The sequence below is a fragment of the Protopterus annectens genome, chromosome 5.part0, assembly GCF_019279795.1.
Source record: "Protopterus annectens isolate FY-2018-M chromosome 5.part0, PAN1.0, whole genome shotgun sequence".
In the NCBI taxonomy this organism is placed as follows: domain Eukaryota; kingdom Metazoa; phylum Chordata; order Ceratodontiformes; family Protopteridae; genus Protopterus; species Protopterus annectens.
In genome coordinates this window covers 734,011,953-734,038,634 of record NC_056735.1, presented here as the reverse complement: position 1 = coordinate 734,038,634, position 26,682 = coordinate 734,011,953, and the positions used below count along the sequence as shown (strand labels likewise).

At 45.7% G+C, this 26,682-nt stretch overlaps 1 protein-coding gene across 2 annotated transcripts in view; it reads right to left on the bottom strand.

Moving 5' to 3' along the window:
• DYNC2H1 (dynein cytoplasmic 2 heavy chain 1) overlaps positions 1 to 26,682 on the bottom strand; it is a 6,555,988-nt gene that overhangs the window by 4,054,340 nt on the left and 2,474,966 nt on the right. For both annotated transcript variants that reach the window (XM_044072582.1, XM_044072581.1), the window contains one exon: positions 25,398 to 25,515. In XM_044072582.1, the coding sequence (XP_043928517.1) occupies positions 25,398 to 25,515 (118 nt within the window). The remainder of the gene's footprint in view (positions 1 to 25,397; positions 25,516 to 26,682) is intronic.

The following is a 26,682-nucleotide window of genomic DNA, read 5'->3' as shown; positions in this document are numbered from 1 at the left end:
AATGGCTAGAGCCAGGCATTTTGTGAATACCCTGGGCGCATTAGATAAGCCAAAGGGAAGTGCAGAGAACTGATAGTGCATAGATCCTGCCATGAAACTTAGATATTTCCTGCTAGACTCCCTTATGGGGATGTGCAGATAAGCTTCTTTTAAGTCTAGGGTGACTAACCTGGCATCCTTGGCTAGCATAGGGAGAAGCTGTTGCAGGGTAAGCATCTTGAATTTTGGGACCACCAGGAAGGTGTTGAGAACTGAAAGATCCAGGATTGGGCGCCAAGAGCCCTCTTTCCTGGGCATCAGGAATAGTCTGGAGTAGAAACCCTGACCCCTTTGTTCTACTGGAACAGGCTGAATAGCTCTGATATTGAGCAGGGAAGGTATTTGCTTTTGAGCCTCTGCCCACTGGTTTGGAGGAAGGTCTCGAAACCTGCTTGGGATATGCAGTGAATGCAAATAAAATGTGTACCCCTGGGATACAATGTTGAAGACCCATTGGTCCTGAGTGATGGACATCCAGTTTTTTTCATGAAGGGTTAGTGTTCCTCCTTGGGGCACAAGCACCTGGGCAGGGCTGGGGAATAGAGCTGAGAAGTAATTGTGAACTTTTTCCATAGGGAGGTGGCTTACCACTCCCTGTTTTAGGGGTGGGGGCACTCCATTGCTTAGATCTCTGCATACCCTGAGACTGTAGTCTAGGTGGTCTGTTTCCCCTGGGTCTTGTCTGGGAAGGCCTGGAGGGGGCTGGAAAGGACCAGTGTTTTGAAGGGAAATGCCTACTGAATCTAGGTTGCACTTGCAAGAATTCTTTAACAGTTCGCATAGATTTAACTTTTTCTTCCATCTTTTTAAGAAGAACTTCTGCTTTGGTGCCAAACAAACAGTCTTTATTTAAAGAAGCTGTGAAGACTGGGTGAAGACAGGTGAAGGCTGTCAGCCTAGCTTGATAGAATTTGTAGATAATTCTGTCACTTGTAAATATTAATGTAAGCCACAGGCTAGTCTTAAACGGAAAAAAATACTGTTACATGTGGAACTGCAAAAATGTAACAACAGTGCACTCTGCTGTAAGGAAGCTAAGTCAAGCATTTTATGACTGTCTTTGATAATTTAAAATCGGCTACGGCCGGTCTAGATGAAGGAATTCTTGCTATTGTTTTAAGGCCAAAGTTAATGGCCAGAATTTGCATGCATAAATGTCCTTAATGGCTTTGCTTCCAGACCTGGTGTGACCTTACTAAAGAATGCAGCCTGGTAGCCTGGGAACCCCAGGAAAGTGTGAAGAATGATGTAGTGTGAAATCAGGATTGTGATATCAATTTAAACAGAGAGAATCAGAGAGCATTAAGCATTTTTGTCTTGACCATCCAACTCAGCACTGCCTTTGCTCTATATGTAAGTTTATCTTAGACTTGTGTTTTCTCTTAGAAATAGCTAGAAACTAGAAAGTTTAGACTGTTTTCAGTGATGTCAGAACTGTACTACTGAATTATTTTAAGTATTTCTCTGTGATCTCTGAATTCTTGATTAGCACTGGGTAGTAAAAAGTATTGTCTTGTGTTTTTAATTATTTATTATTAAATATTTTTAAACCCTTGTAACTGTGGCTGTTTTGTGTAGAGATAACTTAAGCTCTAGAGTACATTGCATGTATATAGTAATCCTGTACCAAGTCACTCTAATAAGCCTTGAATGTTTAGTCACATTTACCAGTTGGATAAAAATATTGCGCAGTAATAATTGGACACCCTTTTAAAGGCCTTTGAGTAGTTGATCAATATTAGTAGGTGGTGGCAGCTGATACTACCATATAGTCTGGGAAAAAGGGGCACAGCTGGAGAACCTGTGTCAGCCTTCCCCAGGAGTGTCTGTGTGTTTGTATAAATTCTTCTCAGAGTTTGTGTGTGTGTCAGCTACTTGGGCAGGGCCATGAAGCACTGGTTGGACAGAGAGGGTGCTGGAGGTTTAGCTTGCCTACTAGGCTGAGATCTGGACCCTATAGCTGTGCCAGTGGGGAGTCTTATTGGGGACCTGGAGAGCAAGGGAGCGACCAGCCCTGGACTGTGATCTCTGAGTGCTCTTAAGGGAAATTGCACTTTACTGTGTGTATTTGTTATACTTTCCTTCTATATGAGACGCCCCTCACTGGTCTTAGTAGTGAGGATTGAGGCTCCTTGATTGCTGGGCCAGGGCATGGGTGTCACAGGAGCATCTAGTAATTTGGATTTGACATGATCTGGCAAGCTCTGCTCCTTCAGCCAGGCATGTCTTCTCAATACAGAACCAGTGACTGCAGCCCTGCAAGATGCTTCTAGGGCATCAAAGTAACACTGCAAAGTATATTTACTGACTTGGTTTGCAGAATGCATTAGCTCTTGTAAATCTATATTTTCTGCAAAATCTGGAAATATTACCATTTTCTGTTTAATTAGTTCCATAATATGTTGCTGGTACTTCAGCATGTGAACTAGCAATTCAATGCCCTGATAGCAAGAGTTGCAGAGGTATATACCTTCTTACCCCATCTGTCTAAAGTTCTGGAATCCCTGTCCGAAAGGGTAGGATTTTTGGCTGTAGTAGCCTTAATACCTTTAGGTCCCTGGAAAATTCTCTGGATCAGCAGTAGGATTCTTGAAAAAAAACTTGTGGGAATCAGGTACTCTGTAGTACCTGTCAGGTTTCCTAGGGGCTGGTGGTAAGGTGTCTGGAGTAAGACTGGATTCCATAAAAACACCATCCACAACATCCAGGACAGGGGGTATAGTTAAAGGCCTGTGCTGAGGCAACTCTAAAAATTCTCAGAGTCTCTTTTTGGACTGAGGATAGTCTTGGTATTCCCAGTGGAAATGCTCTCTTAAAGTATGCAAGGTTTCACCAAATGAAAAATCCTCTGGAGGGGAGGCAGAGGGGATGGATTCCTCTGCATCTGAATCTTCATAGGCTGATAAGGGCATGTCCTGATAATCAGAAAGGTCAGAGTCATTGGATTCCTGGTCTGTAGAATCTGAAGGTAACTGAATTATTTCACTCTTAGCAGGGGAAGGCTGGCTTCCCCGAAATAGCATAATAAGGTCTTCAGCCATTCTAAGCATTTGTTTCTGTGGCATGGGAGCCTGAGCATGCGCTTTGGTCGTCTGTTTTCTAGGCGTAGTCCGTACTCTGGGCCTAAGAAACTCAGTAGTTTTGGCTAAAAATGAAGTCGGTCTGATTCGAACATCAGTAGGATGGCATACACCCTCAGAAGCCAGTGCCTGCACAGCGGATCCGGACCCATCCAAGGTAGAGACATCCGCTGGTTCCATAGTCTAAGAAGCAACTCGTAGCATACCAGATTCCGAATGGGTCTCAGCAGAGGCCTGCAACTCCATAGAAGAGGGCATCAGAGGCTACAAAGGCTCCTCACTGAGTATGGGCGGACTGGTGACTAGCTTAACGGAAGTGTCGTCGGCAGGTTTGGACCTATGCGGTTTGTCTGTGTCTTTATCCTTACATTTTTTTCAGAAGATCGGTAGTTGGATGGCTTACCGAAGCCATTTCAGAATACAGAGCGAAAGAATTTAGCAACAAAGATAGCCCGCCGACGAATGGTTCGGGTGTTAAACAAGGCACAAAACCGACAGTGAGGGATGTCGTGGTCTGGGCCTAAACAGGTGACGCGGTAAGAATGAAAATCTCTGTGAGGTATTTGCTTTCCAAATGCAAGACAATTGTTAACTTTTTCTGACATCGGTTAAAGCAAGAAAAAAAGATCCCCAATGGTGTACTTAGCTTTAGAAGACTTCAGCATGATCAACACGAAAATTAAAATTTCAGGTAGCGGCCGACCGGCACTTGCGAGCTCGGCAAGAAAGACTGGGGTAATGACGTCGGCTGCCTGTTTTAAATCCTTGACGATCTGACATCATGGAAGAAGCGACAGCATCTGACGCAGAAATACTAAGACTCCGGTATTCGGGCTGACTGAGGGCTACCTGCAGGCAGATAACCCAAGTGTGATGATTGCAACACAAAGAACATCAGATTCCTCTTCGTTTGATATACCAAACTACTAAGTTGACGTCGTGTATTGTGATAGTCCCCAGACAGAGAATATCCTCAGATGCTTACAACACGAGTAGGAAGCTCCTGTCTCTAGGACGTTGTAATGCAATCTGATCTCCAGGGAAAACTCCATGCATTGGGCCATCCTTACCTGATTTGCCCCCCACCCCCACCCCACTCCATTTGAGAAGTGTTCAGTTCAATGTGGTTATGGGGGGCAGCCTGCCTGGTAACATGTCATCCATCTGGACCCGCTAGCGAAGATGACGTCTGCAACTTAGTTTCATAGGAACAGATAGAGCTGGCAGGAGAGAGACTGCTGAATAAGCAAGGTCCAGAGAAGGAGTTGCATAAAAAAATCTTGCAAGAAGAGGGACTAGTATCATGGCAGGCGACGAAGAACCAGGAGCTTGCAGGATTAATCTTGTTGGAAGGAATGGAAGTGACAGCAATAACCCACACTTGAATTCTTAAAGATGTGATGCGTCAAAAGAAGCAAAGAGGCTATCCAGTTAGCAGCACTGAAAAGAGAGCCTATGAATTCCAAGTTCTGTACAGGTGATAGATTCAATTTTGATAGATTTGTAATAATGTGTAGTGATCTGTGGATTTGATTCAGGTAATCCCTGGCCTTTAATAGTTGATGCCTGGTTAAAGCAATAGGGAGCCAGTCATTTGAGATGCAGGAAAAGAACATTGAATCCTTCAGCCTCCGGTGAGCAGTCACTACTACTATGCTCTTGAAAGGAAAAAGCACCCAGAGGACTGTGGTGAGTCTGAAGGGAAGAACTCTAAAATGATAGAGACTGGCTCCCATTTGGAAGAACAGATGTCTCCTGAGGGGCCTGTTTAATCTGATGTAATAGTACGTGTATTAAAGATATATAGAGTACATCCAATCATCCTTTCCAACATCCAATCCAACCTTTCACAGAAGTGGCAGGATGCACTAAACAAAGGCCATGTGGGACTATGACTTCTCTACATATAGACTGCTTAGATCCAAAAAAGGGAATTATAGTAACCTCTGCTTATTATGTTTGGCACCCAAGCCCTGACTGTTAAGCTGGTCCAGGTGGACAGGTGCCGTGAAGACAATCTCCCACTCCTGCCTCCATGGATGAGCAGTCAGATAGCACTTCAGGGGCACTGATAGGGTCTGTCAGAGAGATTTTGAAGCCCTAGCTCTGCGAAGCACCTTTGCTTCTAGGGTCCAAGCCCAGACACCTAGCCTCCTAAGAATGCCTGTATCCCTGAAACAGACAAGCAGATTCAGTGGGCACATCCAGTCACTAGAGAGCGGAGCAAGCGAAAAGTCAAAGTGGGTCCGACTCCAAGAAGTGTCAAGAAGGAAAGAACAGACATAAGACCCAAAGGGTATGTTATAGCACAGTACCGTATCCATTTACTTCTGGGATAGAGCATTATAATGGAGCTGTAATGGCCAAATTTGTTGTGCAAATGAAGCAGTTAACTGTAGAGAATGGCCAGCAAGCCAACTCCTTTAAAGAAGGAGGGCAAGGTTAGTTTCAGAATCCCAGCCGTACGGGAATAAGAAGTTATGTACTCACCATAACGTTCCATCTGAGTAGATAAACTTCATTTGTCAGCAACCTGTGGGTATCAGATCCGACTTCGGATCTGAGCCGGCAGTTTTCAACAGCTTACATCCGAGCTCCTAGCTCCTCCCCTACCCCATAAACCCCTGCCAACCTGACTGACCTCAGATCAAGTTTGCCCCTAAGCAGCAACTGCTACAGATTTATCAATTTCAAAGATTATCTCTGAAGACAACAAATGTGAACAATCAAAGGTCAGGGGGAAGGAGGGGGGGACAGTTGCTGACAAATGAAGTTTATCTACTCAGATGGAATGTTATGGTGAGTACATAACTTCTTAATCTGAAGTAGCTAACTTCATTTGTGCAGCAACCTGTGGGACAGAGTCCCCAGCTACCTGAACCTTGGGCGGCCATCATGGAAGGATGTTCCGGAGCACTGCAGAGCCAAAGGATGCTCTCCCTCTGGAGATCATATCCAGCTTATAATGGTTTATAAAGGTATGAGATGAGGCCCAAGTGGCAGCCGAACAAATATCATCTAAGGATACCCTGGATCTAAAAGCAGCAGAGGTAGACATAGAGCGGGTAGAATGGGCACGGACTCCCTGAGGTGCGGGCCTACCAGAACTTTCATAAGTCAAAAGAATGCATTGCGAGATCCATCGAGACAATGTGACTTTAGATACCGATTTACCCAAATTAATTTTGGCAAAGGAGACGAACAACTGGTCGGATTGCCTGTGACCAGATGTCCTGTGAATATAGAATAGAAGTTGTCTATGCACATCTAAAGAGTGTAGTTTGTATTCTCCTTTGTTTTGGTAATTAGGAAAGAAAACTGGCAGGTTAATGGACTGATTGATATTCGATTCGGAAGCAACCTTAGGGAGAAAGGAGGGATTGGTCCTGAGGTAAACTCTATCCTTGTGGAAGGTTAGATACGGGGGTTTCACACAAAGGGCTTGAATTTCAGAAACTCTTCTAGCCGAGAGATCCACTGAAGCTGCAGGCTCAAAGGGGGAAGTTGTCAAAGCCTGAAGCACTAATGTCAAATCCCACGGAGGTACCACTTCCTTTACCGGAGGTCAGAGTAAGAAGGTGCCCTTCAGAAAGGTCTTGCACAGTTTTGAAGTGATCAAGGGACGCATATCCTGTCCAACATGATAGTGAGAGATAGCTGCTAGTTGCACCTTGACAGTGGAACAGCTAGCTCCCTGGTCGAATAGTCCTGATAAGATGTCTAACACAGCAGGTAAAGGAGCTGTGAAGGGATCCAAGTTTTGACGTTCCGCCCAAATAGAGAAATGTTTCCATTTGCTACTGTAAATCTTCCTAGTAGAAGGCTTGTGGGCTGCTACTAGAATAGCTTTGACTGGGGAAGAGATGCCGGGAGTCCTAGCTAGGAGTGGAACTGGAGCAGCCAAGCTGTGAGCTTGAGGCTGTCCAGGTTCGGGATTGGGAGACCCAGAGGGTGGGAAATCAGATCCGGGAGGGGATCTAGAATCCAAAGAGGATTCACCAGATGAGACCAAAGGTAAGGAAACCAGGTTTGACGAGGCCAGAATGGGGCAATGAGGATAATCCTGCTCCCCAACCGACTGGCTTTCTGTAGAAACTTTAGCATCAGGGGGAGAGATGAATAAGCATAAAGCAGACCGGGAGGCCAAGCATGCACCAGAGCGTCTCTCAGGTCTTTCCCGACTTGGGGAAATAAAGCAAAATAACTGTTGCATTTGGTGTTTGAGGGAGAGGCGAAAAAATCGCAATAGGGCTGCCCCCACTTGGCAAAAATCTGATTCGCTACATGCGGATTGAGGGACCACTCGTAAGGGGAAAGGATGGTGTGACTGAGTCTGTCCGCCAGGATGTTGGACCGTCCCGGAATGTGCGTTGCAATGAGGAAGCGGTTGGTGGAGATTGCCCATTCCCACACTCTCATGGCCTCTCAACAGAGTGGTTAAGACCTGGTTCCCCCCTGTTTGTTGATGTACCAGACAACCGACATGTCCATCTGGATCGCAATTGTCCCTACAGGAAGAAGGTCGTGAAGTGCTTGCAATGCTAATAGCACTGCCCTCACCTCTAGGACAGTGATATGCAAGGAGGTCTCCGTATCGTTCCACGAGCCTTGGACAGTCCTGCCTGAAGAGTGCCCCCCCCCACCCGAGGCGAGAGGCGTCCGTGGTCACCGTGGCAAGGGGAGGGGCCATAGAGAAGGGGCATCCCGTGCGGAGGTCCGGAGATTGCAGCCACCACACGAGAGCCCTCTTGCAAGCCCTACTGAGGGGAATGGGATGACTCAGAAGGTAGCGATGAAAAGACCACTGGACTTGGAGGGTCCATTGTAAGACCCTCGTGTTCAGACATGCCATTGGCAACAAACTGATTGCCGCTGCCATTGAGCCTAGAGCCCTCAGGACCAATTATGCAGGAGGAGCTGAAGATTGAAGGATGGCCCGCACATGAAACTTCAGGGTTTGAAGTCGCTCTGGAGTTAAGAAGGCTACAAAATTGATCATATTTAACCTGACCCCGATGAAATCTATGACCCGAGTCGGGGTGAGAGCAGATTTGTCCATATTTATTGTGATCCCTAGCCAGGGAGCAAGGCGAAGAAAATAGTTCCTGGCTGTGCAGAGTAGATGCCTTGTTGAGGCGGTCAGGATCCAGTCGTCCAGGTACGGAAAAACCTGAATTCCCTGGAGTCTCAGGTGGGCCGCTATCACTGCTAACACTTTGGTGAACACCCTGGGGGCTGAGGTGAGACCAAAGGGAAGAGCCCTGAATTGGCAATGACTGGCCCCTAGCCGGAAGCGGAGGAACCTCCTGGATCGCCTGTCCATTAGAATGTGGTAGTACGCATCCTTGAGGTCTATCGAGCACATCCAATCGTTCTCTCGTAATAGGGGGCGAATGGATTGAAGAGTGACCATCCGGAACTTTTCTTTGGTTACTGACAGGTTCAAGAGGGAGAGATCGAGGATTGGTCTTAAGTCCCCCGTCTTTTTTGGAACCAAAAAGAACCTGGAGTAATAACCCATATCCGAGCTGGTCTGGGGGGGACGTGTTGGATGGCTCTTTTTTCTAGGAGCTGCTGGATTTCCGCAGCTGCGACCTCCCTCTGATTGGGTGGGACATCGGGGAGGTGCTTGGGGAAGAGAAGAGGGCAAGAGAAGGGGATCTGGTAACCTCTGGATATGACGCGAAGCACCCAGAGGTCTGTTGTGATGGACTCCCAAGCTAACAGGTGCCTCGAGAAACGCCCCCCGACTGCCTCCAGAGTAGAGCAGTCGGGCAACCCTTCAGGGCTGTTGCGTGGGCTGGTCAGAGAAAGGTTCTGTGGACCCAAATTTCTTCGGGCCCCCTCTGCCTCTAGTGTGGCGTCCTCCCTGTCCTCCTCTGCCGCAGAAGGACTGGGGGTCCGGAGCGGACTGGGACTGTTGCGACTTCCAGAACAACATCTTCTTCTGTCCCTTTTAGTTCTTGGAGAAGGACCTCTGGGGAGCACAGAAGTAGACTCCGATGGCAGACAACGTCTTCCCATCCTTTTCGCTCTGGACCAAGGTGTCGCGAACGGTCTTCCCAAATAGGGCAGAACCATCAAAAGGGGCATTTGTGAAGGACGCCTTGAAGGGTTCTGCGAAATCACAATGCCGGAGCCAGGCCTGACACCTCATGACGAGACCTGCTCCGCTGGCTCTAGCGGCTCCTTCCATGGCATGGGATAGTAGCCACATAGTAGTATTAGAAATGGACCTAAGAGTGGCCATACGGGTGGAGTACAGTTGTTTGTCCTCCGCCGACATGGACTCCGGGGGTGACGCAGTGTATTCCTTAATAAGATCCCGCTGCAGCCGGATAACGTGTGCCATATAGTTCAGTGACCTCACCGAGAAGGACGTTGAACTAAACACCCGCTTCCATAAGCGGTCCATCGCTCGGGACTCCTTGCCCGAGGGGGTGGATTGAGGGGCACTCCTGAGCTAGTTCCCTCTTAGTGGCCGCCGCCATCAACATGGCATCGACGGGGGGACCCTTGCTCCAATGGGGCCTATCTGCAGGGGGACTGAGGATCCTGTCAGAGCACTTCAGGACTAGCTCCACAGTGTCCGGCTCCTTCCACGCCCTGGTGGTAATCAGGTCCACCAGGGGGTCAGCCGGAGGGGACACCCAAGAGGTAGAAGGGCCTGCTTCAAACGCCTCCAGGAACACGGACTCGTCCGAGGTTGGCTTTGGGGCAGACCACCCCCCTCTGATCCTGAGCATTTCCATAACGTCTCCAAAGGGGACATTCTCGGGGGGGTGACCTTGGGGAACCTTCCCCTTCCTCCAAATCCGTGTCTTCGGTCAAGGACTCAGGGGAGTCCAAGTGCCTCCTCTTGCATTTCTGCTTGTGGGGGATCTCCTTGGGGGGGCTGTCTGAGGAGGCCTCACCAGCAACATCCCGTTCCAGGGGAACGACCTGGGACAATGAAGCAGGCTGTCCCTGGGGCCGGGTGATGGAAAGGTGTGCGGGGTGGAGCTGTGGCAAGGACCGGGGGCCTGGAAGCAGTCAACAGAGCCCTCTCTACCAAGTCGAACGCCGAGGGAGAGCTGCTCTCTCTGGGATCCGAGAGCGGACCCACACTCGGATCCGAAAGGCGGACCGGGGCCGGCGCCAAAGCAATCGGATCCGAAGGCCCAGTATGCTCCGACCTGGATGGTGCTGAAGCTCGGAAGCTCAGCCCTCGGCTCCGAGAGCTCGGATCTGACAAAAATGGAACCGACAGGCTCGAGGGAAGAGTTGGCGCCGAAGTACCCAAGACTGTCGGCGCCGACCCACCCCCCGGTTCCAAGGCTGCCTGGCTCCGAAAGCTCCGAACCCGGGAAGCGGGACGGAGAAGGAGCTATTGGGGCAAAGAAAGGGGTCAAGCTCCCCCCCGTAGGGAGGGGAGGCAGGAGCACTCCCATCTGCAGTTGGGCCTGGAGGAATCTTCGCATCATCCGGTCCAAGTCTGCATCGGAAAGGCTGCGCGTAGATCTCAAAGAGGCCACCGTGGCGGGACGGGAGTGCCGCCTCGATGACCTGGAAGGAGATCGGGTCTCCTCCTCCTCAGGACCCGGTGAAAAACAAGGGGACCGGATCCAAGGAGGAGGAGACCGGGAAGCCCTGGAGGGAAAAGACTGCTTTGCCAGGGGAGCCAAAGCGGAGGCCTCGGCCCTCCGTTTGTGGTGCTTCTCCCTCCTCTTGTCTTTTCTGGCCTCCCTCTCCTCCAGGCCTACAGCGGGAGGTTGAGTCCCGGCTGGGGGGAGAGAGGGAGGAGTGGCCACTGAAGCCGTGGAGGTAGCCACAGTAGGACCGGAGGCCGAAGCCGAATCTGGGGGCAAGAGACCCGCCAGGATCAGCTTGGATCTCCAGTCCTTGAGTGCCCTGGGGTTGAACACCGCGCAGATGGTACACCCAGAGGAAAGGTGTCCAACCCCAAGGCACAGAACACACAGAGTGTGGCCATCAGCCGGTGAAAGCTTATTGCCACACTCGGTGCACTTCGAAAAGATAGGTTTTGGGGCCTCAGACATTTTTAAAATTAAGAAACACACACACTAGGCCCCAACACACACACACAGACCCTAACGAACCAGCGAGGGAGAGGGAGGGAAAAATATATAAACTAAAGAAAATTTAAGCTAAGGGAAACAGGCACGGACCTAACACACGGTACTCACACCAAAAGTACAGAAAAAAAGTAAAAATTTTTCTATTTTTCTCTCACAGAAATTCGCTAACGACGGAGCTCGAGAATCCAGCTGCTGACAACAAGCACGGCAAACTAGATCTGGGGTCAGTCAGGGTTGGCAGGGGTTTATGGGTTGAGGGAGGAGCTAGGAGCTCGGATCTAAGCTGTTGAAAACTGCCGGCTCGGATCCGAAGTCGGATCCGATACCCACAGGTTGCTGAACAAATGAAGTTAGCTACTTCAGATAATATCTTCAAGATGAGAAAATGTATCCTGGGCCAGAAAAAAACATATTGGTTGAGAACCTGTGCAAGACATAACAGGGGAACTGATCATACATCCCTGCCAGAAGAAACAAAACAACAAACGGAGATTGTTTGAAAGGGATGCTAAGTATCCAAAGAAGCTGCACTAGCTCAACAGCTAAAATACAAAGGGGTTTGGACTTGAGAAAAAAAAAATGACACTTACCTGCTGGATCATAGGCTTAGGATCTGAAGAAGCCTTGTTACAAACTGCATTGGTTCAACAGCTGGGATTTGAAGGGAGAGTTAAGATCTGAGAAGAGCCTGACATTTTCCTGTGAAATTCTACGGCCGGATCTGAAGAGACAATTAATTACACATATCAGATCCAAGGAGCAGTCACGATCCATATGGGATTCTTCTTTCTTTTCTTTTTTTAAACTTGACTGAAGGAACAAGCGGCGGTGAGGGCATAGGATTCAAGGTGCTCTTTGGATCTGAAGAAGCTACACCTACAATCAAATTTATATCTATCTGTCATGTCCTAAGCTTAGGATCCAAGGTTCTGCTGGATCCTACGCTTAGGATCTGAGGAAAAAAGGTTAGCAGGAAAAAAATGGTTCTACATTAATATGGATTCACTCCAGAAGGCAGAAACAGCGAACTGTTATGCTGGATCCAGGGAGTGCATCAGATTCAAAGCAGACCACAGCTACTCAAGAAAGCTTCAGATCCAAAAATGTCAAATCTGAGAACTACTGAGCTCTCTGTAGGCACCTGGGGTCTGTCCGGTCCAGTTCCAGGACCCGGGTAGGAGGAAAGGTATCCAAAGGAGTTCATAAAAAGGCATCAACTCAAGTGGGATGTTAAAAAGGGATTGAATCAATGTCAGTCGGATCTGAAGTCTTAGGATCCAAAGAGGTAGACTGGTGCAGCAAGAGCATTACAATGACCAACCTATAAGATCCGGAGAGGGCTTGGGATCTGAATAAAGCCCCTAGGAACTTGGGATCTGAGTTCCCCATTTGTTATTCCATTTCTTTCCTTCTTGTACGAGGGGGTTGATCCCTGAAGGAAAAAGTAAGACCAAAGCTCTCCACTTCTTAGCTGTTAGAGGAGTTCTAATGATATGCAGTATGTTATGAAGGACATGAAGGTTGTAAATTGAACCAGTCAGAAATACGATCTTCACAGATTTGCCATAAACAAGGAGCAGAAGACAGCTGTAGTCCATGGAAACCACCTGCATCTGAAAAACAAACGACTGTCACCATTTTCCAACTTCAATGGTTGCCAGAAACCAAAATCTTCAAGAAAAGTGGACCCAGAACACCAGACAAAAAATCAGAACACTCTGCAACAAAGTGAATAATCGAAGGCATGCATTGAAAGGCATCCAGACTACACACACCAACTGCACCGCCATGACAAAAAAGGGGCAGTTCTACCTCCACTATATCCCTTGCCCCATTTAAGTTCTCTAAGGGAACTTTTTTAAACACCGGACACTCCGTCCTCAGAAACCCAGCATGTGGAAAGATCAGTTGTAGCTAAAATGTCATAGAAAGAGTTTACCAAACCGTAGCCCTCAACATGATAGATCTATACAGTTGAGAGAGATGCCACCAATCCAGCAAACTTGCACAAGGTTTGTACCAGTTTGAGTTTCCGGATAATAGCAAACAGGGTCTGAAAGATATGACTGCCACAGTATTCTAACTGAAGACTTAAACACAGGCAGTTACAAGGCATAATGTTTTAGCGACTAGGACAAGAAGAACATCACAAAACACGGGGTGGACCTGACGAATTGCACAATGACACCCTGGCAGACAAAGGAAAACCAGACAGAAAGGTGGCCTAAAGTCCAACCAGTCACAAGGAAAAAAGAAACTGTTCAATACCCATTGAAGCTATCTCAGCAAAAGATGGGGCCTGGAAGTTAAGGGAAGGAGAAAACAACAAAGCCCGCCAAAATCTTAGTACAAACAACCAAGACATCAAATATAGTTCTAATTAAGTTGTTGTGTCTTTCGGCTTTTCCCGGTTAGGGGTCGCCACAGCGGAACTCCGGTCCACTAATGATTGGCAGTTGATTTTTACGTGCCGAGTTGCCAGCCCTGATGCACAACCTTCAACGCAGGTACGCCCATTCACGCATGTCTCCATGCAGAAAACGCTCTAGCTGAGAATCGAACCGGACAGCGTCTTACTGTGAGGCGACAACGCTACCACAGCATATATAGTTCTAATTAAGTGAGAAAGCAATATTTCTAACTGCAAGTAACACAGGAAGGAATAAAAGGCCAAAAACGGTGCCACAGGAGAAAATCTAAATTAGATAAAAATAAGTCAACTAAATCCTCTTACAGCTCGCGATTGTAAAATCCTCCGTCTGATCACAGTAGCAGCAAACGAGATCTGAGGGGTTGGAGACATGTTGATGCACTATGGGAAGAGAGAGGAGCTCAAGACCGGGATCCAAAGTCTACAAAATAGGGCCAAGTAAGATCCAAGGATCAGTAACTCATCAATGAGAAAGAATGAAAAAGGACATCAGATCTCTCTGTTTACATATAAACCCTTACTGACTTAAACTCGGACATTTTTTAAAATAATTATTTGCAAACCAAATAAAGTTGACAATTATTTTTGAACTTTATTAAATTATCAATTAAGACATAGACCAACATACATCAACAGATATGAAAACAAACTACATCTGAGCTACAACAGAATGGCATTAAATATACTGATACCAAGGATATTGCAAATGTCCTGGCAGATCGATTCAGTGCAAACTTTACCCCCTAAAGGGCCCATCTCAATACAGAAAGATTACCAAATTCCGGTAATAATGGCCATACAGGTAAATAACACACTCGCCAAAGCTAAGAATACAGCATCCATGGGACCAGACGACATCCCAGGCTGTGTACTACATGAACTACAAAACGAACTGTCACCTTACTTAAGTGTCATGTTTAATCATAGCCTCACCTCTGGCTTCTTGCCCATTGTGTGTCGTACAGCTACAGTTATCCCACTCCACAAGGGGGGGGGAGATCCCCTTTGGATCCCGGGAACTACAGCCCCATCAGTCTGACGAGCCTTATCTGCAAGGCCATGGACTGTATTATCATGGAACTTATAAACAAAGACAATGGCAACCTTCAAACACTGGACCCCATGCAGTTTGGGTTTGTGAAGGGCCGATCTTGTCTCCTGAACCTGACTGACTTCTTTGAATCAGTCTCCAGAGCCGTGGACAAAGGTAAGGTGGTCCACCACAGCCTATCTGGACCTCACCAAGGCCTTCAACACCATCCTCCACTCTGGAATCTTAGATAAACTTACTAAGCTGGGCATTAATCCCTACGTCACTCGATGGGTTGCCAACTGGCTTACTGACAGAACCCACACTGTAAAAGTAGCCGACTCCAAATCCAGCTCCACACAAGTGACAAGTGGAGTACCTCAGGGTTCAGTCCTGGGACTGCTCTTGTTTGGCATCTATTTCTCTGAAGTACAGGCCAACACTAAGGGACTTTGGCTAACAAAGTTCGCAGATGACTGCAAACTGGGAGCCATTATTAAATCCCCAAATGATGTGGATATTGTACCAAAAGGCCTTACAGAAACAGATGCTTGGTGCCAGAGCCATGGGCTCAAGCTCAATGCCAAGAAATAGTACAGTTGTGTACACTTACCATAAATGTAGATGTTCGAGTGTATTCACTGTTGCAGTCATCACATTTGGGTTATCTGCCGGCAGGTAGCCCTCAGTCGGCCTGAATACCAGAGTCTTGGATTTCTGTGTCAGATGCTGTCGCTTCTTCCATGACGTCAGGTCATCAGGTGTATAAAACATGTAGCCGATGCCATTACATCAGTTTTTCTTGCCCCAGAGGTCAGGAGCCCCCAAGATCGGAAGCAGTTACATGGTGTGAAACACCACCAGCAAAAAGCAAATAACAATGATATAAGATATGCCAAACCAAAAGGATAGGTAGAAGTAAAGAGAAGTCAGGGGGCTGGAGGGAGGGGTAACCAGGACTGCAACAGTGAATACACTAGAACATCTACTTTTATGGCAAGTGTACACAACTGTACTATGTTCTGTGACAAATCCAGCTCTGAATTTAGAAAAGATAAGTAAGTGGTAATGCTTGGTGAAAGTGTGTACAGAGCTCCAGGTTGCAGCTTCCAAGATGTCCCGGGTAGGAAATCCCCTGAGAAATGCTGTAGAGATTGTTGTAGCTCTAGTGGAATGCATTCTGATCCCCTGTGGGGTAGGTTTCCCATGGTGTTTGTAGCAGAAATGGATGGTTTGAAATGGCCTTACCCTCTGCCCCTGTAGCAAAGATGACTAGCAGTTGGTCAGATTTTCTGAAAGGCTTAGTCCTACCAAGGTCGAACCTGAGCTGTCTGTGCACATCCAAAGAGTGCAGGATCCTTTCCCCTTTATTCTGAGGGTTAGGGAAGAAGGTTGGCAAATGGCTGGATTGAGTTAGCACCACACTGGACACCACCTTAGGCATAAAGGACGGGTTAGTCCTGAGGGAAACCCTGTCAGCATGGAAAATAATAAAGGGTTCCACAGCCATTAGTGCCTGTAACTCAGACACTCTTCTTGCTGAAGCGATGGCTAGAAGTAAAGCTGCTTTCCAGGAGAGGAACATTAACTCTGCTGTAGCAGCCAGTTCAAAGGGCGGAAGCGTGAGGTTTTCCAATACAAAGTTAAAGTCCCAGGCTGGAGTGGGAGCTCTCCTGGGGGGGGCCTTATATTTTTGGCTCCTCTCAGGAACTGTTTGACCAGAGGGTGAGAGAAGAGGCGTGGCTCAGTATTATAATGAGCTGAGATGCCACAGGCATGAATCTTAGTTGAAGAGGATAGGCCTTTGTGGAGCATTTCTGTTAAGTGATGTTAGCTGGGCACGTTTGTGTCCATTCCCTGAGACCGGCTCCAAGAACAGTATCTTTTCCACTTTTCTGAGTATGATTTCTAGTACTAGGCCTCCTTGCTTCAAGGATGACATCCAGCACCTATTTACTGAGGGTTGCTGGTGATGCGCTCAGGGGATGAGCCAGGCTGCTAGGTTCAGGGACTGTAGCTGAGGATGCAAAATCTGGCCCTCCTGCTGGGACAGCAGGGAAGGGGTCTGAGGCAGATGCCATGGTGGCACTACTGCCAGACTGAACAAAAGAGGGTACCAGTGCTGGCGTGGCCGTCTGGCGCAATCAGGATTGTCCTTGGCTTGTCCTGTGTGATCTTTAGTAGAACCTTCGAGAGGAGGGGCAGAGGGGAAAAGGCATAGATTGAGAGGTTTTCCCATGTAAAAGACAGGGCATCCACTTTCCATGCTTGGCTGTGGGGAAACCTGGAGCAATATTTTCTCAATTGATAGCTCTGAGGGGAAGCAATGAGGTCCACCTCTGGTGCCCTCCACCTGTTCCTCAGAAGCTTGAATATTTTGGGTTCCAGTTTCCACTTGTGTGGGTCCATTTGATTTCAGCTTATGTCGTCTGCTAGTGAACTTAGTCTGCCTGGCAGGAACTGAACTTGCAGGTGCACTTGGTTGCTCAAGGCTGTGTTCCACAGAGCCATGGTTAATCTGCAAAGAGGGTAGGAATGGGTTCCCCCTGCTTGTTTATGTACCACATAACTGTGGTGTTGTCTGTCTTTACCAATAGTTGCCCTGGAAGAATAAGGCATTTGAAGGCTGTCAGAGCATTCTGTACAGCTAACATTTCTTTTTGATTGATATGCTGGTGCATTTGTTTTAGGCTCCATTTGCCTTGAATGCATTGTCTTGCCATGTGAACCCCCCCCCCCCCATGCATAGTCTGATGAGTCTGTTGTCAGGGTTTGTGTGGCAGAGGGTTGAGTGAAAGGGAGTCCCTTGTTGTGGTAGCAGGCCTCTGCCCACCAAAGGAACTCTGTCCATAGGCAAGGAATGATAGGAATCATTGTTTCCAGGTCCTGAGAATGTTGACACCAGAGACTTTTTAAGTACCACTGAAGTTTCCTCATATGCAGTCCTGTATATGGAACTAGTAGAATGCAAGAGGCCATGAACTCTAGGGCTTGCAGTATTTTTCTTGCAGATAGCTGGGTTTTGGTGGCCAGTAGATTGAAGTAGTTTGTCAAATAAATTTGTTTTTTTGGAGTGGGGAAAGCCATCTGGGAAGCTGTGTTCAAACTTGCTCCCAGGAATACAATCTGTTGGCTGTGTACCCAATGTGATTTCTTTTCGTTGATGGTGTACCCCAGTGAAGTTAGTAGCCTCTTTACAAATGACAGGTGCTGTAGTAGAAATTCCTGACTGTCCGCCTGAATCAGGCAGTCATCCAGGTATGGGTAAATTTGAATTCTTCTCTGCCTGCAATATGCAATGTCTGGAGCTAGGCATTTTGTAAATACCCTGGGTGCAGTATATAAGCCAAAGGGAAGTGCAGAGAACTGATAGTGTACAGAGCCTGCTCTGAAACGTAGATATTTCCTGCAAGATTCCGTTATTTATGGGGATGTGCAGATAAGTTTCTTTTAAGTCTAGGGTGGCTAGCCAGGAGTCCTTGGCTAGCATAGGAAGCAGTTGTTGGAGATTAATTATGAATTTTGGAACCACCAGAAAGGTGTTGAGAATACACAGATCCAGGATAGGGAGCCAAGAGTTTTCTTTTCTGGGTACCAGGAAACAGTCTGCAATAAAAGCCTTGCCCCCATTGTTCTGCTGGGACAGATTGAATAGCCCTGATACTGAGAAGAGAAGTACTTGCTTTTGGGCCTCTGCCCACTGGTTTGGAGGGAGGTCTGTCCATCCACTTTGAGTTGGCAGTGAGTGGAAGTGGAATCTGTATCCCTGGGAAACAATGTTTAAAACCCATCTGTACTGGGTAATGTACTCCCAGATTTCTGCATGCAGGGCAAGTTTTCCTCCTAAAGGTGCAAGTACTTGGGCAAGGCTTGGAAGAGTTAAGGATAAGTCATTGTGAGATTTTACCATAGGATGGCAGCGTACTACTCCCTGTTTTAGAGGTGGGAGCACTCCACTGCTTAGATCTGTGCATACCCTAAGACTGTAGTCTTGGTGATGTGCTGCCCCTGGCTTTGGACTGAGAAGGTCTGGGAGGGACTGGAAAAGACCAGTTTTTTGAAGGCCAATGCCTACTGAAATTAGGTGGCTGTACCTGCAGGACATCTTTAACAGTTTGCATAGATTTAGCTTTTTCCTCCATCCTTTTGAGCACTTCTTCTGCTTTACTGCCAAATAGACGTTCTTGGTTTAATGGTACATCTAGTAATTTTGCTTTGACATGGTCTGGCAAGGTTTGTTTCTTAAGCCAAGCATGCCTTCTAAGAACAGACCCAGTGACAGCAGCCCTGCAAGATGCTTCTAAGGCATCAAAATCAGATTGCAAAGTATGTTTTCCAACTTGGTTAGCAGAATGCATTAACTCCTGTAAATCCTTACGTTCTGCACAATCAGGAATTAACATAATTTTCTGTTTAATTAGTTCCATAATATGTTGCTGATATTTTAACATATGAAACTGGCAATTTAAAGCCCTGATGGGCGAGAGTAGCAGAGGTGTATACCTTCTTACCCCATCTGTCTAAAGCACTAGAATCCCTGTCTGAAGGGGTAGGATTTTGGGCTCTAGTAGCCTTAATGCCTTTAGGTCCCTGGGAAATGTTCTCTGGATCTGCAGCAGGATTCTTAAAGAGGAATTTGTGGGAGTCAGGTACTCTGTAGTACCTGCCAGGTTTCCTAGGAGCTAGAGGCAAAGTAGCAGGGGTAAGGCTGGATTCCAAGAAGACATCATCTACAATTTCCAGAACAGGAGGGATAGCTAGAGGCCTGTGCTGAGGCAAGTTTAAAAATTCCCTGAGTCTCTTTTTGGACAGAGAGTAGTCCTGGCTCTCCCAGCGGAAATGCTTTCTAAGGGTATGCAGGGTTTCACCAAAAGAAAAATCTTCTGGTGGGGAAGCAGAGGGAAACCTTGTCATCACAATGAACAAAACATGCTGGAGGGATAGGTTCCTGATCCAGAGACTCCCCAGACTCTGGAATAGACTGCCCATACATGTCAAGCAGAGCGCCTCTTTGGCCCTCTTCAAAAGGAACCTTGATCCTCATAGGTAGATAAGGGTATGTCCTGGTAATCAGAAGGGTCAGAGTTATCAAACTCATGATCTGAAGAATCAGAAGGAAAATTAGTTATTAGTCTTTTTGAGGGGGAAGGCTGACTTCCCCTAATTAAAGTAATAAGGTCTTCAGCCATTCAAAGCATTTGTTTCTGTGGCATGTTGGCCTGAGAATGCGCTTTAGTCATCGGTTTCCTACGTGTAGTGCAAACTCTAGCCCTGAGAAATTTGGTATTTTTGGTTTGAAATGAAGTCATCTGTTTAATATGAAAATCGGAAGGCCTGAAAACACCATCAGAAGCTGGTACCTGCACAGCAGCTCTGGACCCATCAAAGGTAGAGACATCCGCAGGTTCCATAGCCGAAGTATCATCTTGCGGCATACCGGACTCCCAATGGGTCTCAGTAGAGGCCTGCGAATCAGTAGAAGCAGGTTATCAGGGGCTGCGAAAGCCCCTCACTGAGTACCAGCGGCATGGCAACTAGCTTAACGGAATCGTCATCGGCAGTTTTGGACCTATGCGGTCTGTCTCTGTCTTTATCCTTACATTTTTTGGGAAGATCGGTAGTCGGATGGCTTATCAAAACCATTTTGGAATACGGAGTTCGAGAGCAAATTGATTTGGTGACAAAAATAGCCTGACGACGAATAGTTCGGGCATTGAACAAGGCACAAAACCGACAGCAAGGAATGCTGTGGTCTGGGCCTAAACAGGTGACGCAGTAAGAATTAAAATCTCTATGAGGTATTTGCTTTCCGCAGACAAGACAATTATTAATTTTTTCTGACATTGGTTAGAGCAAGAAAAAAGGATCACCAACGGGGTACTTATCTTTTAGAAGACTTCAGGTTTGAAACTCGAAAAACGAAAATTTCAGGAGGCAGCCGACTGGCACCTATGAACTGCTTCTGCTTTGGACACTGCACGGCAAGAAAAGCTGATGTAAAGGTGTCGGCTTCATGTTTTATACCCCTGATGTCATAGAAGTGACAGCATCTGAAGCAGAAATCCAAGACTCTGGTATTCAGGCCGACTGAGGGCTACCTGCAGACAGATAACCCAAATGTGATGACCGCAACAGTGAAACACGAAGAACATGTATAGTTATCCCCTTTGGGAAAAACATGTATCTATGAATTACCACATAGGTAGCAGTATACTAAACACCAAAAGTGTGATAAGAGACTTAGGGACACAGGTGGACAGTGGTCTCACCTTCGATAACCACACTGCCACAACAGTCAGGAAATCCTTCTATGTGGCATACCTCATGACTAAGGGCTTTTCATCCAGAAAAAAGGAGGTCATTGTCCCACTGTACTCATCCCTCATTAGACTCATTATAGAATACAACACCTGTTTGGTATGTACCTCTCAAGACATCTGCAACAACTGGAAAGGCCACAGAAAAGGCCCCTCCTGTTTGGCATATACTTCTCAGAAGTACAGGCAAGCACGGAAGGGCTGTGGCTGACTAAGTTTGCGGACGATTGCAAACTGGGTGCTATAATAGAGTCTCCGGCCGACATGGAGATCCTCCAGAAGGGCCTAAATGAGATTGATGCATGGTGTCAAAGCCATGGTCTCAAGCTAAATGCAAAAAAATGCGTAGTAATCCACTTTGGAAAAAACAGAGTACCCACAAACTACAACATAGGAGGTAATCCCCTGAAATCTGAAGAAGAAATAAGGGATCTAGGGACCCAAGTAGATAGTCAGCTTTCCTTTGATAACCATGTTGCCAAAGTGGTTAGAAAATCCTTCTATGTGACCCATCTGATCACGAAAGGGTTCGCATCAAGATCTAAGGTGCCCCTCTACTCTTCCCTCATCAGACCCATTGAGTACAATGCACCAATTGGAATGTACCTGGCTAGACATCTCCAGCAGCTGGAGAGACCACAAAGGTACCTAACCAAGAGGATTACTGGCCTCAAACAGTTGCCCTATGCAGCACGATTGAAAAAGCTAAGACTGTTCTCTGTTGCATACCGCTTTCTCAGAGGCGATCTCTGTCTAACGTACAGAGCCATGTCCAACCCAGAATTGTTGAACATGCTCCATCTTAGCAAAACCAAATCTACTCGAGCTACACGCTCTAGGGATATAAACCTCAACACAACAATGAATAGAACATGCTGGAGGGATAGATTCCCTCCGCAGAGACTTCCCTTACTATGGAACAGGGTCCCGATCTACATAGAGCCCATCACTATCACTCTTCAAGAGGAACCTTGATGAGTGGATGGGTAACAGAAAGTTCACACCAACAGCACTACTAGATAGGGGCCAAGGGTACTAGCTGCTAGTACAAGGGTCTAGGGAACTACTAAAGGGGCGGTGAATTCCGCACAACGTGGCTGGGCTAATACATGCCTTCGGGCAGATAGCCCAGTACCAACCTATAAATACCGCACTAAAAGAATCGCAGGCCTAAAGCAGATGCCCTATGCTGACTGTCTAAAAAAAAACTCCATACTCTGTCACATATCGTCTACTCAGAGGCGATCTCTGCTTGACATACAAGGCCAAGTCAAACCCAGAGCTGTTGGACATGCTACACTTAAAGAAATCCCAATCCCTCAGAGAGACATGCTCCAGGGATCTAAACCTTGTCATCACAATGAACAAAACATGCTGGAGGGATAGGTTCCTGATCCAAAGACTCCCCAGACTCTGGAATAGACTGCCCATACATGTCAAGCAGAGCACCTCTTTGGCCCTCTTCAAAAGGAACCTTGATGGTTGGATGGGAGATAGGAAATTCACACCTGGGATCATGTCAGTCACCCTGCTAGACAGGGGTCCAGGGAAGTAAATATTGTGGGAAAAAATAGCCAGGAAATTGTTATGGCTAGGCTTGTATAGGCCCTAGGGCCGATAGCCTAGTACCAACCGATGAACCGATTAACATTTTTTCCATTTGCATACATTCTTTTAACTATAAACTGTCCCTCAGTTCCTGCCTTCCCTTAAACCTCATTCCTCCTCCTGAACATTATTCTGCCTGTATTGTTCACACAATTTCCATTTATTTCTATGTAATTTGTTCCTTCCCTTTTCTAAATATCTGTCTTCCAGTTCTCTTATCTCTTTTATAATAGTCAATACTACAGTTGTTTAACATTTTGATTTAGATTTTCTAGTAATTGCTTTTTTGGCAGCCAACAGAATTAAACTTAAAAAGCCCTTACTATGCCTAAGCAATTCAGACCCTGTGCCCCACTTCAAAAGAATAATTTACTTAGTTACAGCCATTTGCTCACTCAGTATTTCTGACACAGTATTCTGTAGGGAATTTTTTAAAATTTACCAACTCATTACACTCACAAAACATAAGTTCTCAGTTACCTCTTTCCTCCCCGTCACACTTCCAGCATTTGCCATCTACCCAGGGAAAACATTTCTTTGAAGTCTGCTTGTGGTATAAAAATACTTATGCAAACACGTCTAAACAAAAATCTTAAACCTTCTAGACTTTGTTGCATACTTGGGAGCCATGCATTTGTCCTCTCATTGTTCCCTTGTAAACTGCTTTCCCAGTCTCTCTCTCTCTCTCCCCCCAATCTTTTCAAATCCACTCTGATTGATTCTTACAGTACGGTATTACACATGACCCACTAATTATCTCTTTTTTAACAGCAGCTTTTGTTGTTCTAGATTCAACTAAAAACTCTTATCAAGGAGGTCTTTCATTTAAGATTCATGTATCCCTTTCTCTTTGCCTGTACTTTGATATAAATCCTTAGTAGGGAAAACATTCTCTATCCTGCAGCCAAACATCACCTTAGCCTCATCCCAATCTATTACCTTTCCCTCTCTAGTTACTTGCTCCCAAAGTAATCAATTATTGAATTACTGACTAAATTAAAAAACAACATATACGTAATTTTCAGGTTGTGTCTTTTTACTTCTCAAAATACATTCAGTAAAGGCATACTAATGCCCCCTCCTTTTTAACAACTTTTTGCCCCTGCTGCCTGCCAACCATCAGACCTACCAATCATCCTATTTGCTCCTTACCAGGTGAGAACTAAGAAGGGTTGTCATCTAGATAATAAGAGAGAGAGGTTCAAAGGCTTTTCTAATTTTTCACTCTATCCTCAACCTCATATGCACCAGGTGAGGTGCTGTGGAGGGGTGTGCAATGGGCTGTCTGTGGGGGAAGGCCAGTCACTTACACACGGGGTGAGCTCTCCAACAGCCATACCCCAGGCCATAAGCATTGGTCTCTCTGGTCTCTACCAGAGAGATCAAACTTCATTCCTCTCAGTATCTAGAAGGTGCAAGTGGGCTACATCCCTTCACATTCTCTCCTTTCTACCCATCTCATCAAGTACGTGGACCACTAATTAAACCCTAGTTGCTAAGTTTGCAGTAAGACTCCATCCCTTCACTCTGCGACATGGAGCCAGGCTCAGTAAAGGCATACTAACTTAAATATTAGGATATCAACACCCTTGCCAATATTTAGCAATAAGAATGCACATCAATGTGATAAAATGGAAAGTAAATTATTAATTTTATGTCTGAAAAAGAAACCTAAGTTCAATCGGTGCCTGAGGGATAATCTGCAGACACAATGGCGACTGACAAAAATATGGAGACGGGGATGCAGAAACTATTAGTAGTGAGTCAAGCACTAGTTAATACAATCTTTGTTTTTAATTTCTTATAGTTTCATGGAATGGGGCTAGACATATCTAGCCACAACCCAAGAAGCTGGGAAGGTTGAAAAAAATCTGATCCCATCAAGTAGTGCTTCACTCAGCACTAATCACTTCTGAATAACCCCCATCCCACCCAGAGTAAAAAAAAAAAAAAAAGCTTTTTATGCAACACTACAACTAAAGCAAAACAGATAGTAGTGGTACACAAGGCAACTGACAGACAAAACAGTTGGCTTAAATTCTATAACTCAACAAAAGAGATAGTTGGTGCATGGTAATTCACAGACATTTTAATTAGTTTAAATACTATAAGTGAAACAAACCAAAAAAGAAACTCAAAGATTCTGCGGTAAGTCTATGTATGGTAGTGTAAAATAAACTACACCCATTTTACCTTGGCATCAACCATGCATTCTTGTTATCTACTCAGTTATTTTTTTCCTAAAAGCTACAACTTGCAGACCGAATTGTACTTTTACTGCAAGCTGAACAGAGCCCAGACCAGCAATTAATCTATCATACTGGCTGAAAAAGTCAAATTAAAATGAAAGGCATGCTCCACAGTTGCAGCAACTCATCAGTTGGAAAGTTAAGTACACATAGCAACCAAAATGCTAAGAATATGACCACTGGCATTATTCAATGAGTCAGTTTTGGCCATTCTGCATATCAGTCAGCAAAGATAAGCCCTAAAAGAAACCGGTTAACCAACAAATGCAGGTTTAAGGCACGGCTTGGCTCAAATGTTCCAAGATACCACTGTGTGAAAGCCACCAACTGGTAAGCACATATGCTGCATGCACATGTGTGCAAGACAACTCAAAAAGCCTTAACACACAGTGATTTCACTCAAGACAGCAAAACTGAAACTAAGCACTGTACTGTCAAAATTACATTAGATCCTGACTGATGGGTTCCAAATACAATAACATACAAGTATGAAGTAACTGGATAGTTTTACATTAATCTGGAAATTCATACAGTAACAATAACTTTATTGAAAATGACTGCATACCAGCAAAAAGTTTCCTTAGGTGAGACTGAATGACAGAGGGATTGGTGGATTGGCCCAAAATTTCTAGAAGGTCATCATCCCCAATAAAGTAGAATCTTGGAAAGGCTGATCTTTTTTCCTAAAAGGAACATATATAATTTAGTCCCTGCACAAAGTTTTTCATTTCCAATGAACAGAAATTCTGGAAACAAAGATATATAAATTAACACTATAATTAATATCTTCCAAAATGTTTCTAATATTCATTCAAATTTGTAGGTCTAACTTAAAAGAACAAGAACACTGTGGGAGAAACTTTAGACAAAGAACCCACCAAATAGCTAACATAGTGATGTCACACAATGGAAACACCAAGTGATGTAATATGCCTCAAAAAGAACTAGGGGAAATAAGATAATTATAGAAAATTGCCCATCACCATAAAACATGTTCAAAACTATTGCAGCCAGTAGGTTTATGCATTTAGAAAAATGAAATGAGTAGTTACGTTACATAGCTGTGAAAACTCTGCAGCTTCAAGTGATTTTAATAAAGCAAGAACTCTTTTCTGAACAGTTTTCCATCCTTCAGATGACACTCATTAATCATTACTTTGTTTTTAGCATTAGACTGTTCACTTCTCTTGCATCAGCAAATTAAGAACATGCCCCCCAATGTCTTTCTTATCAGCAAATTAAGAACATGCCCCCAATGTCTTTCTTAACAAGATAAGTGGTTGCACAAAACCTCAAAGATGACATCATCTTCCTCTTGTAATGTCACGTGAACAAGTTAAAAAACTAACAGCAATCACCATACAGTACGTTTGTGCAAAATCTTACCACAACGGTAGATTCCCATTCTTCATTGCTGCAGTATTCATTACATTAGGTATCCCCTTCCAAGGGCAGCCTGACGTCCGGCCAATATATGAAAGCATTTAGGTTACTTTAAGGTATGCAGTATGTCACATGTATGTTTCCTGTGTAGCACAGGGCATAAAGGTGATGTTCGGACATACTCTCCTCAAAACTGAGAGCCCCAGTAGAAACGTCAGTCCAAGGAAAAAAAAAAGGGTAAACATACAGCCAAAAGAGAAATGCACCAAGGGATAGAAAGAGGGAGTGAATACTGCAACAGTGAAGAGAAGGACATCCAACTGTTTTGGTTCGATTTTACAGAACTGTGCTATGTCCTTCCATTTCACTGTTGCAGTATTCACTACATTAGAGAGAGTGCAAAATCTCAGGAAGAAACTTGGGAGGAAGAAGAACCAGCAGACCCCTCTATGAAGCATTGAAGAATG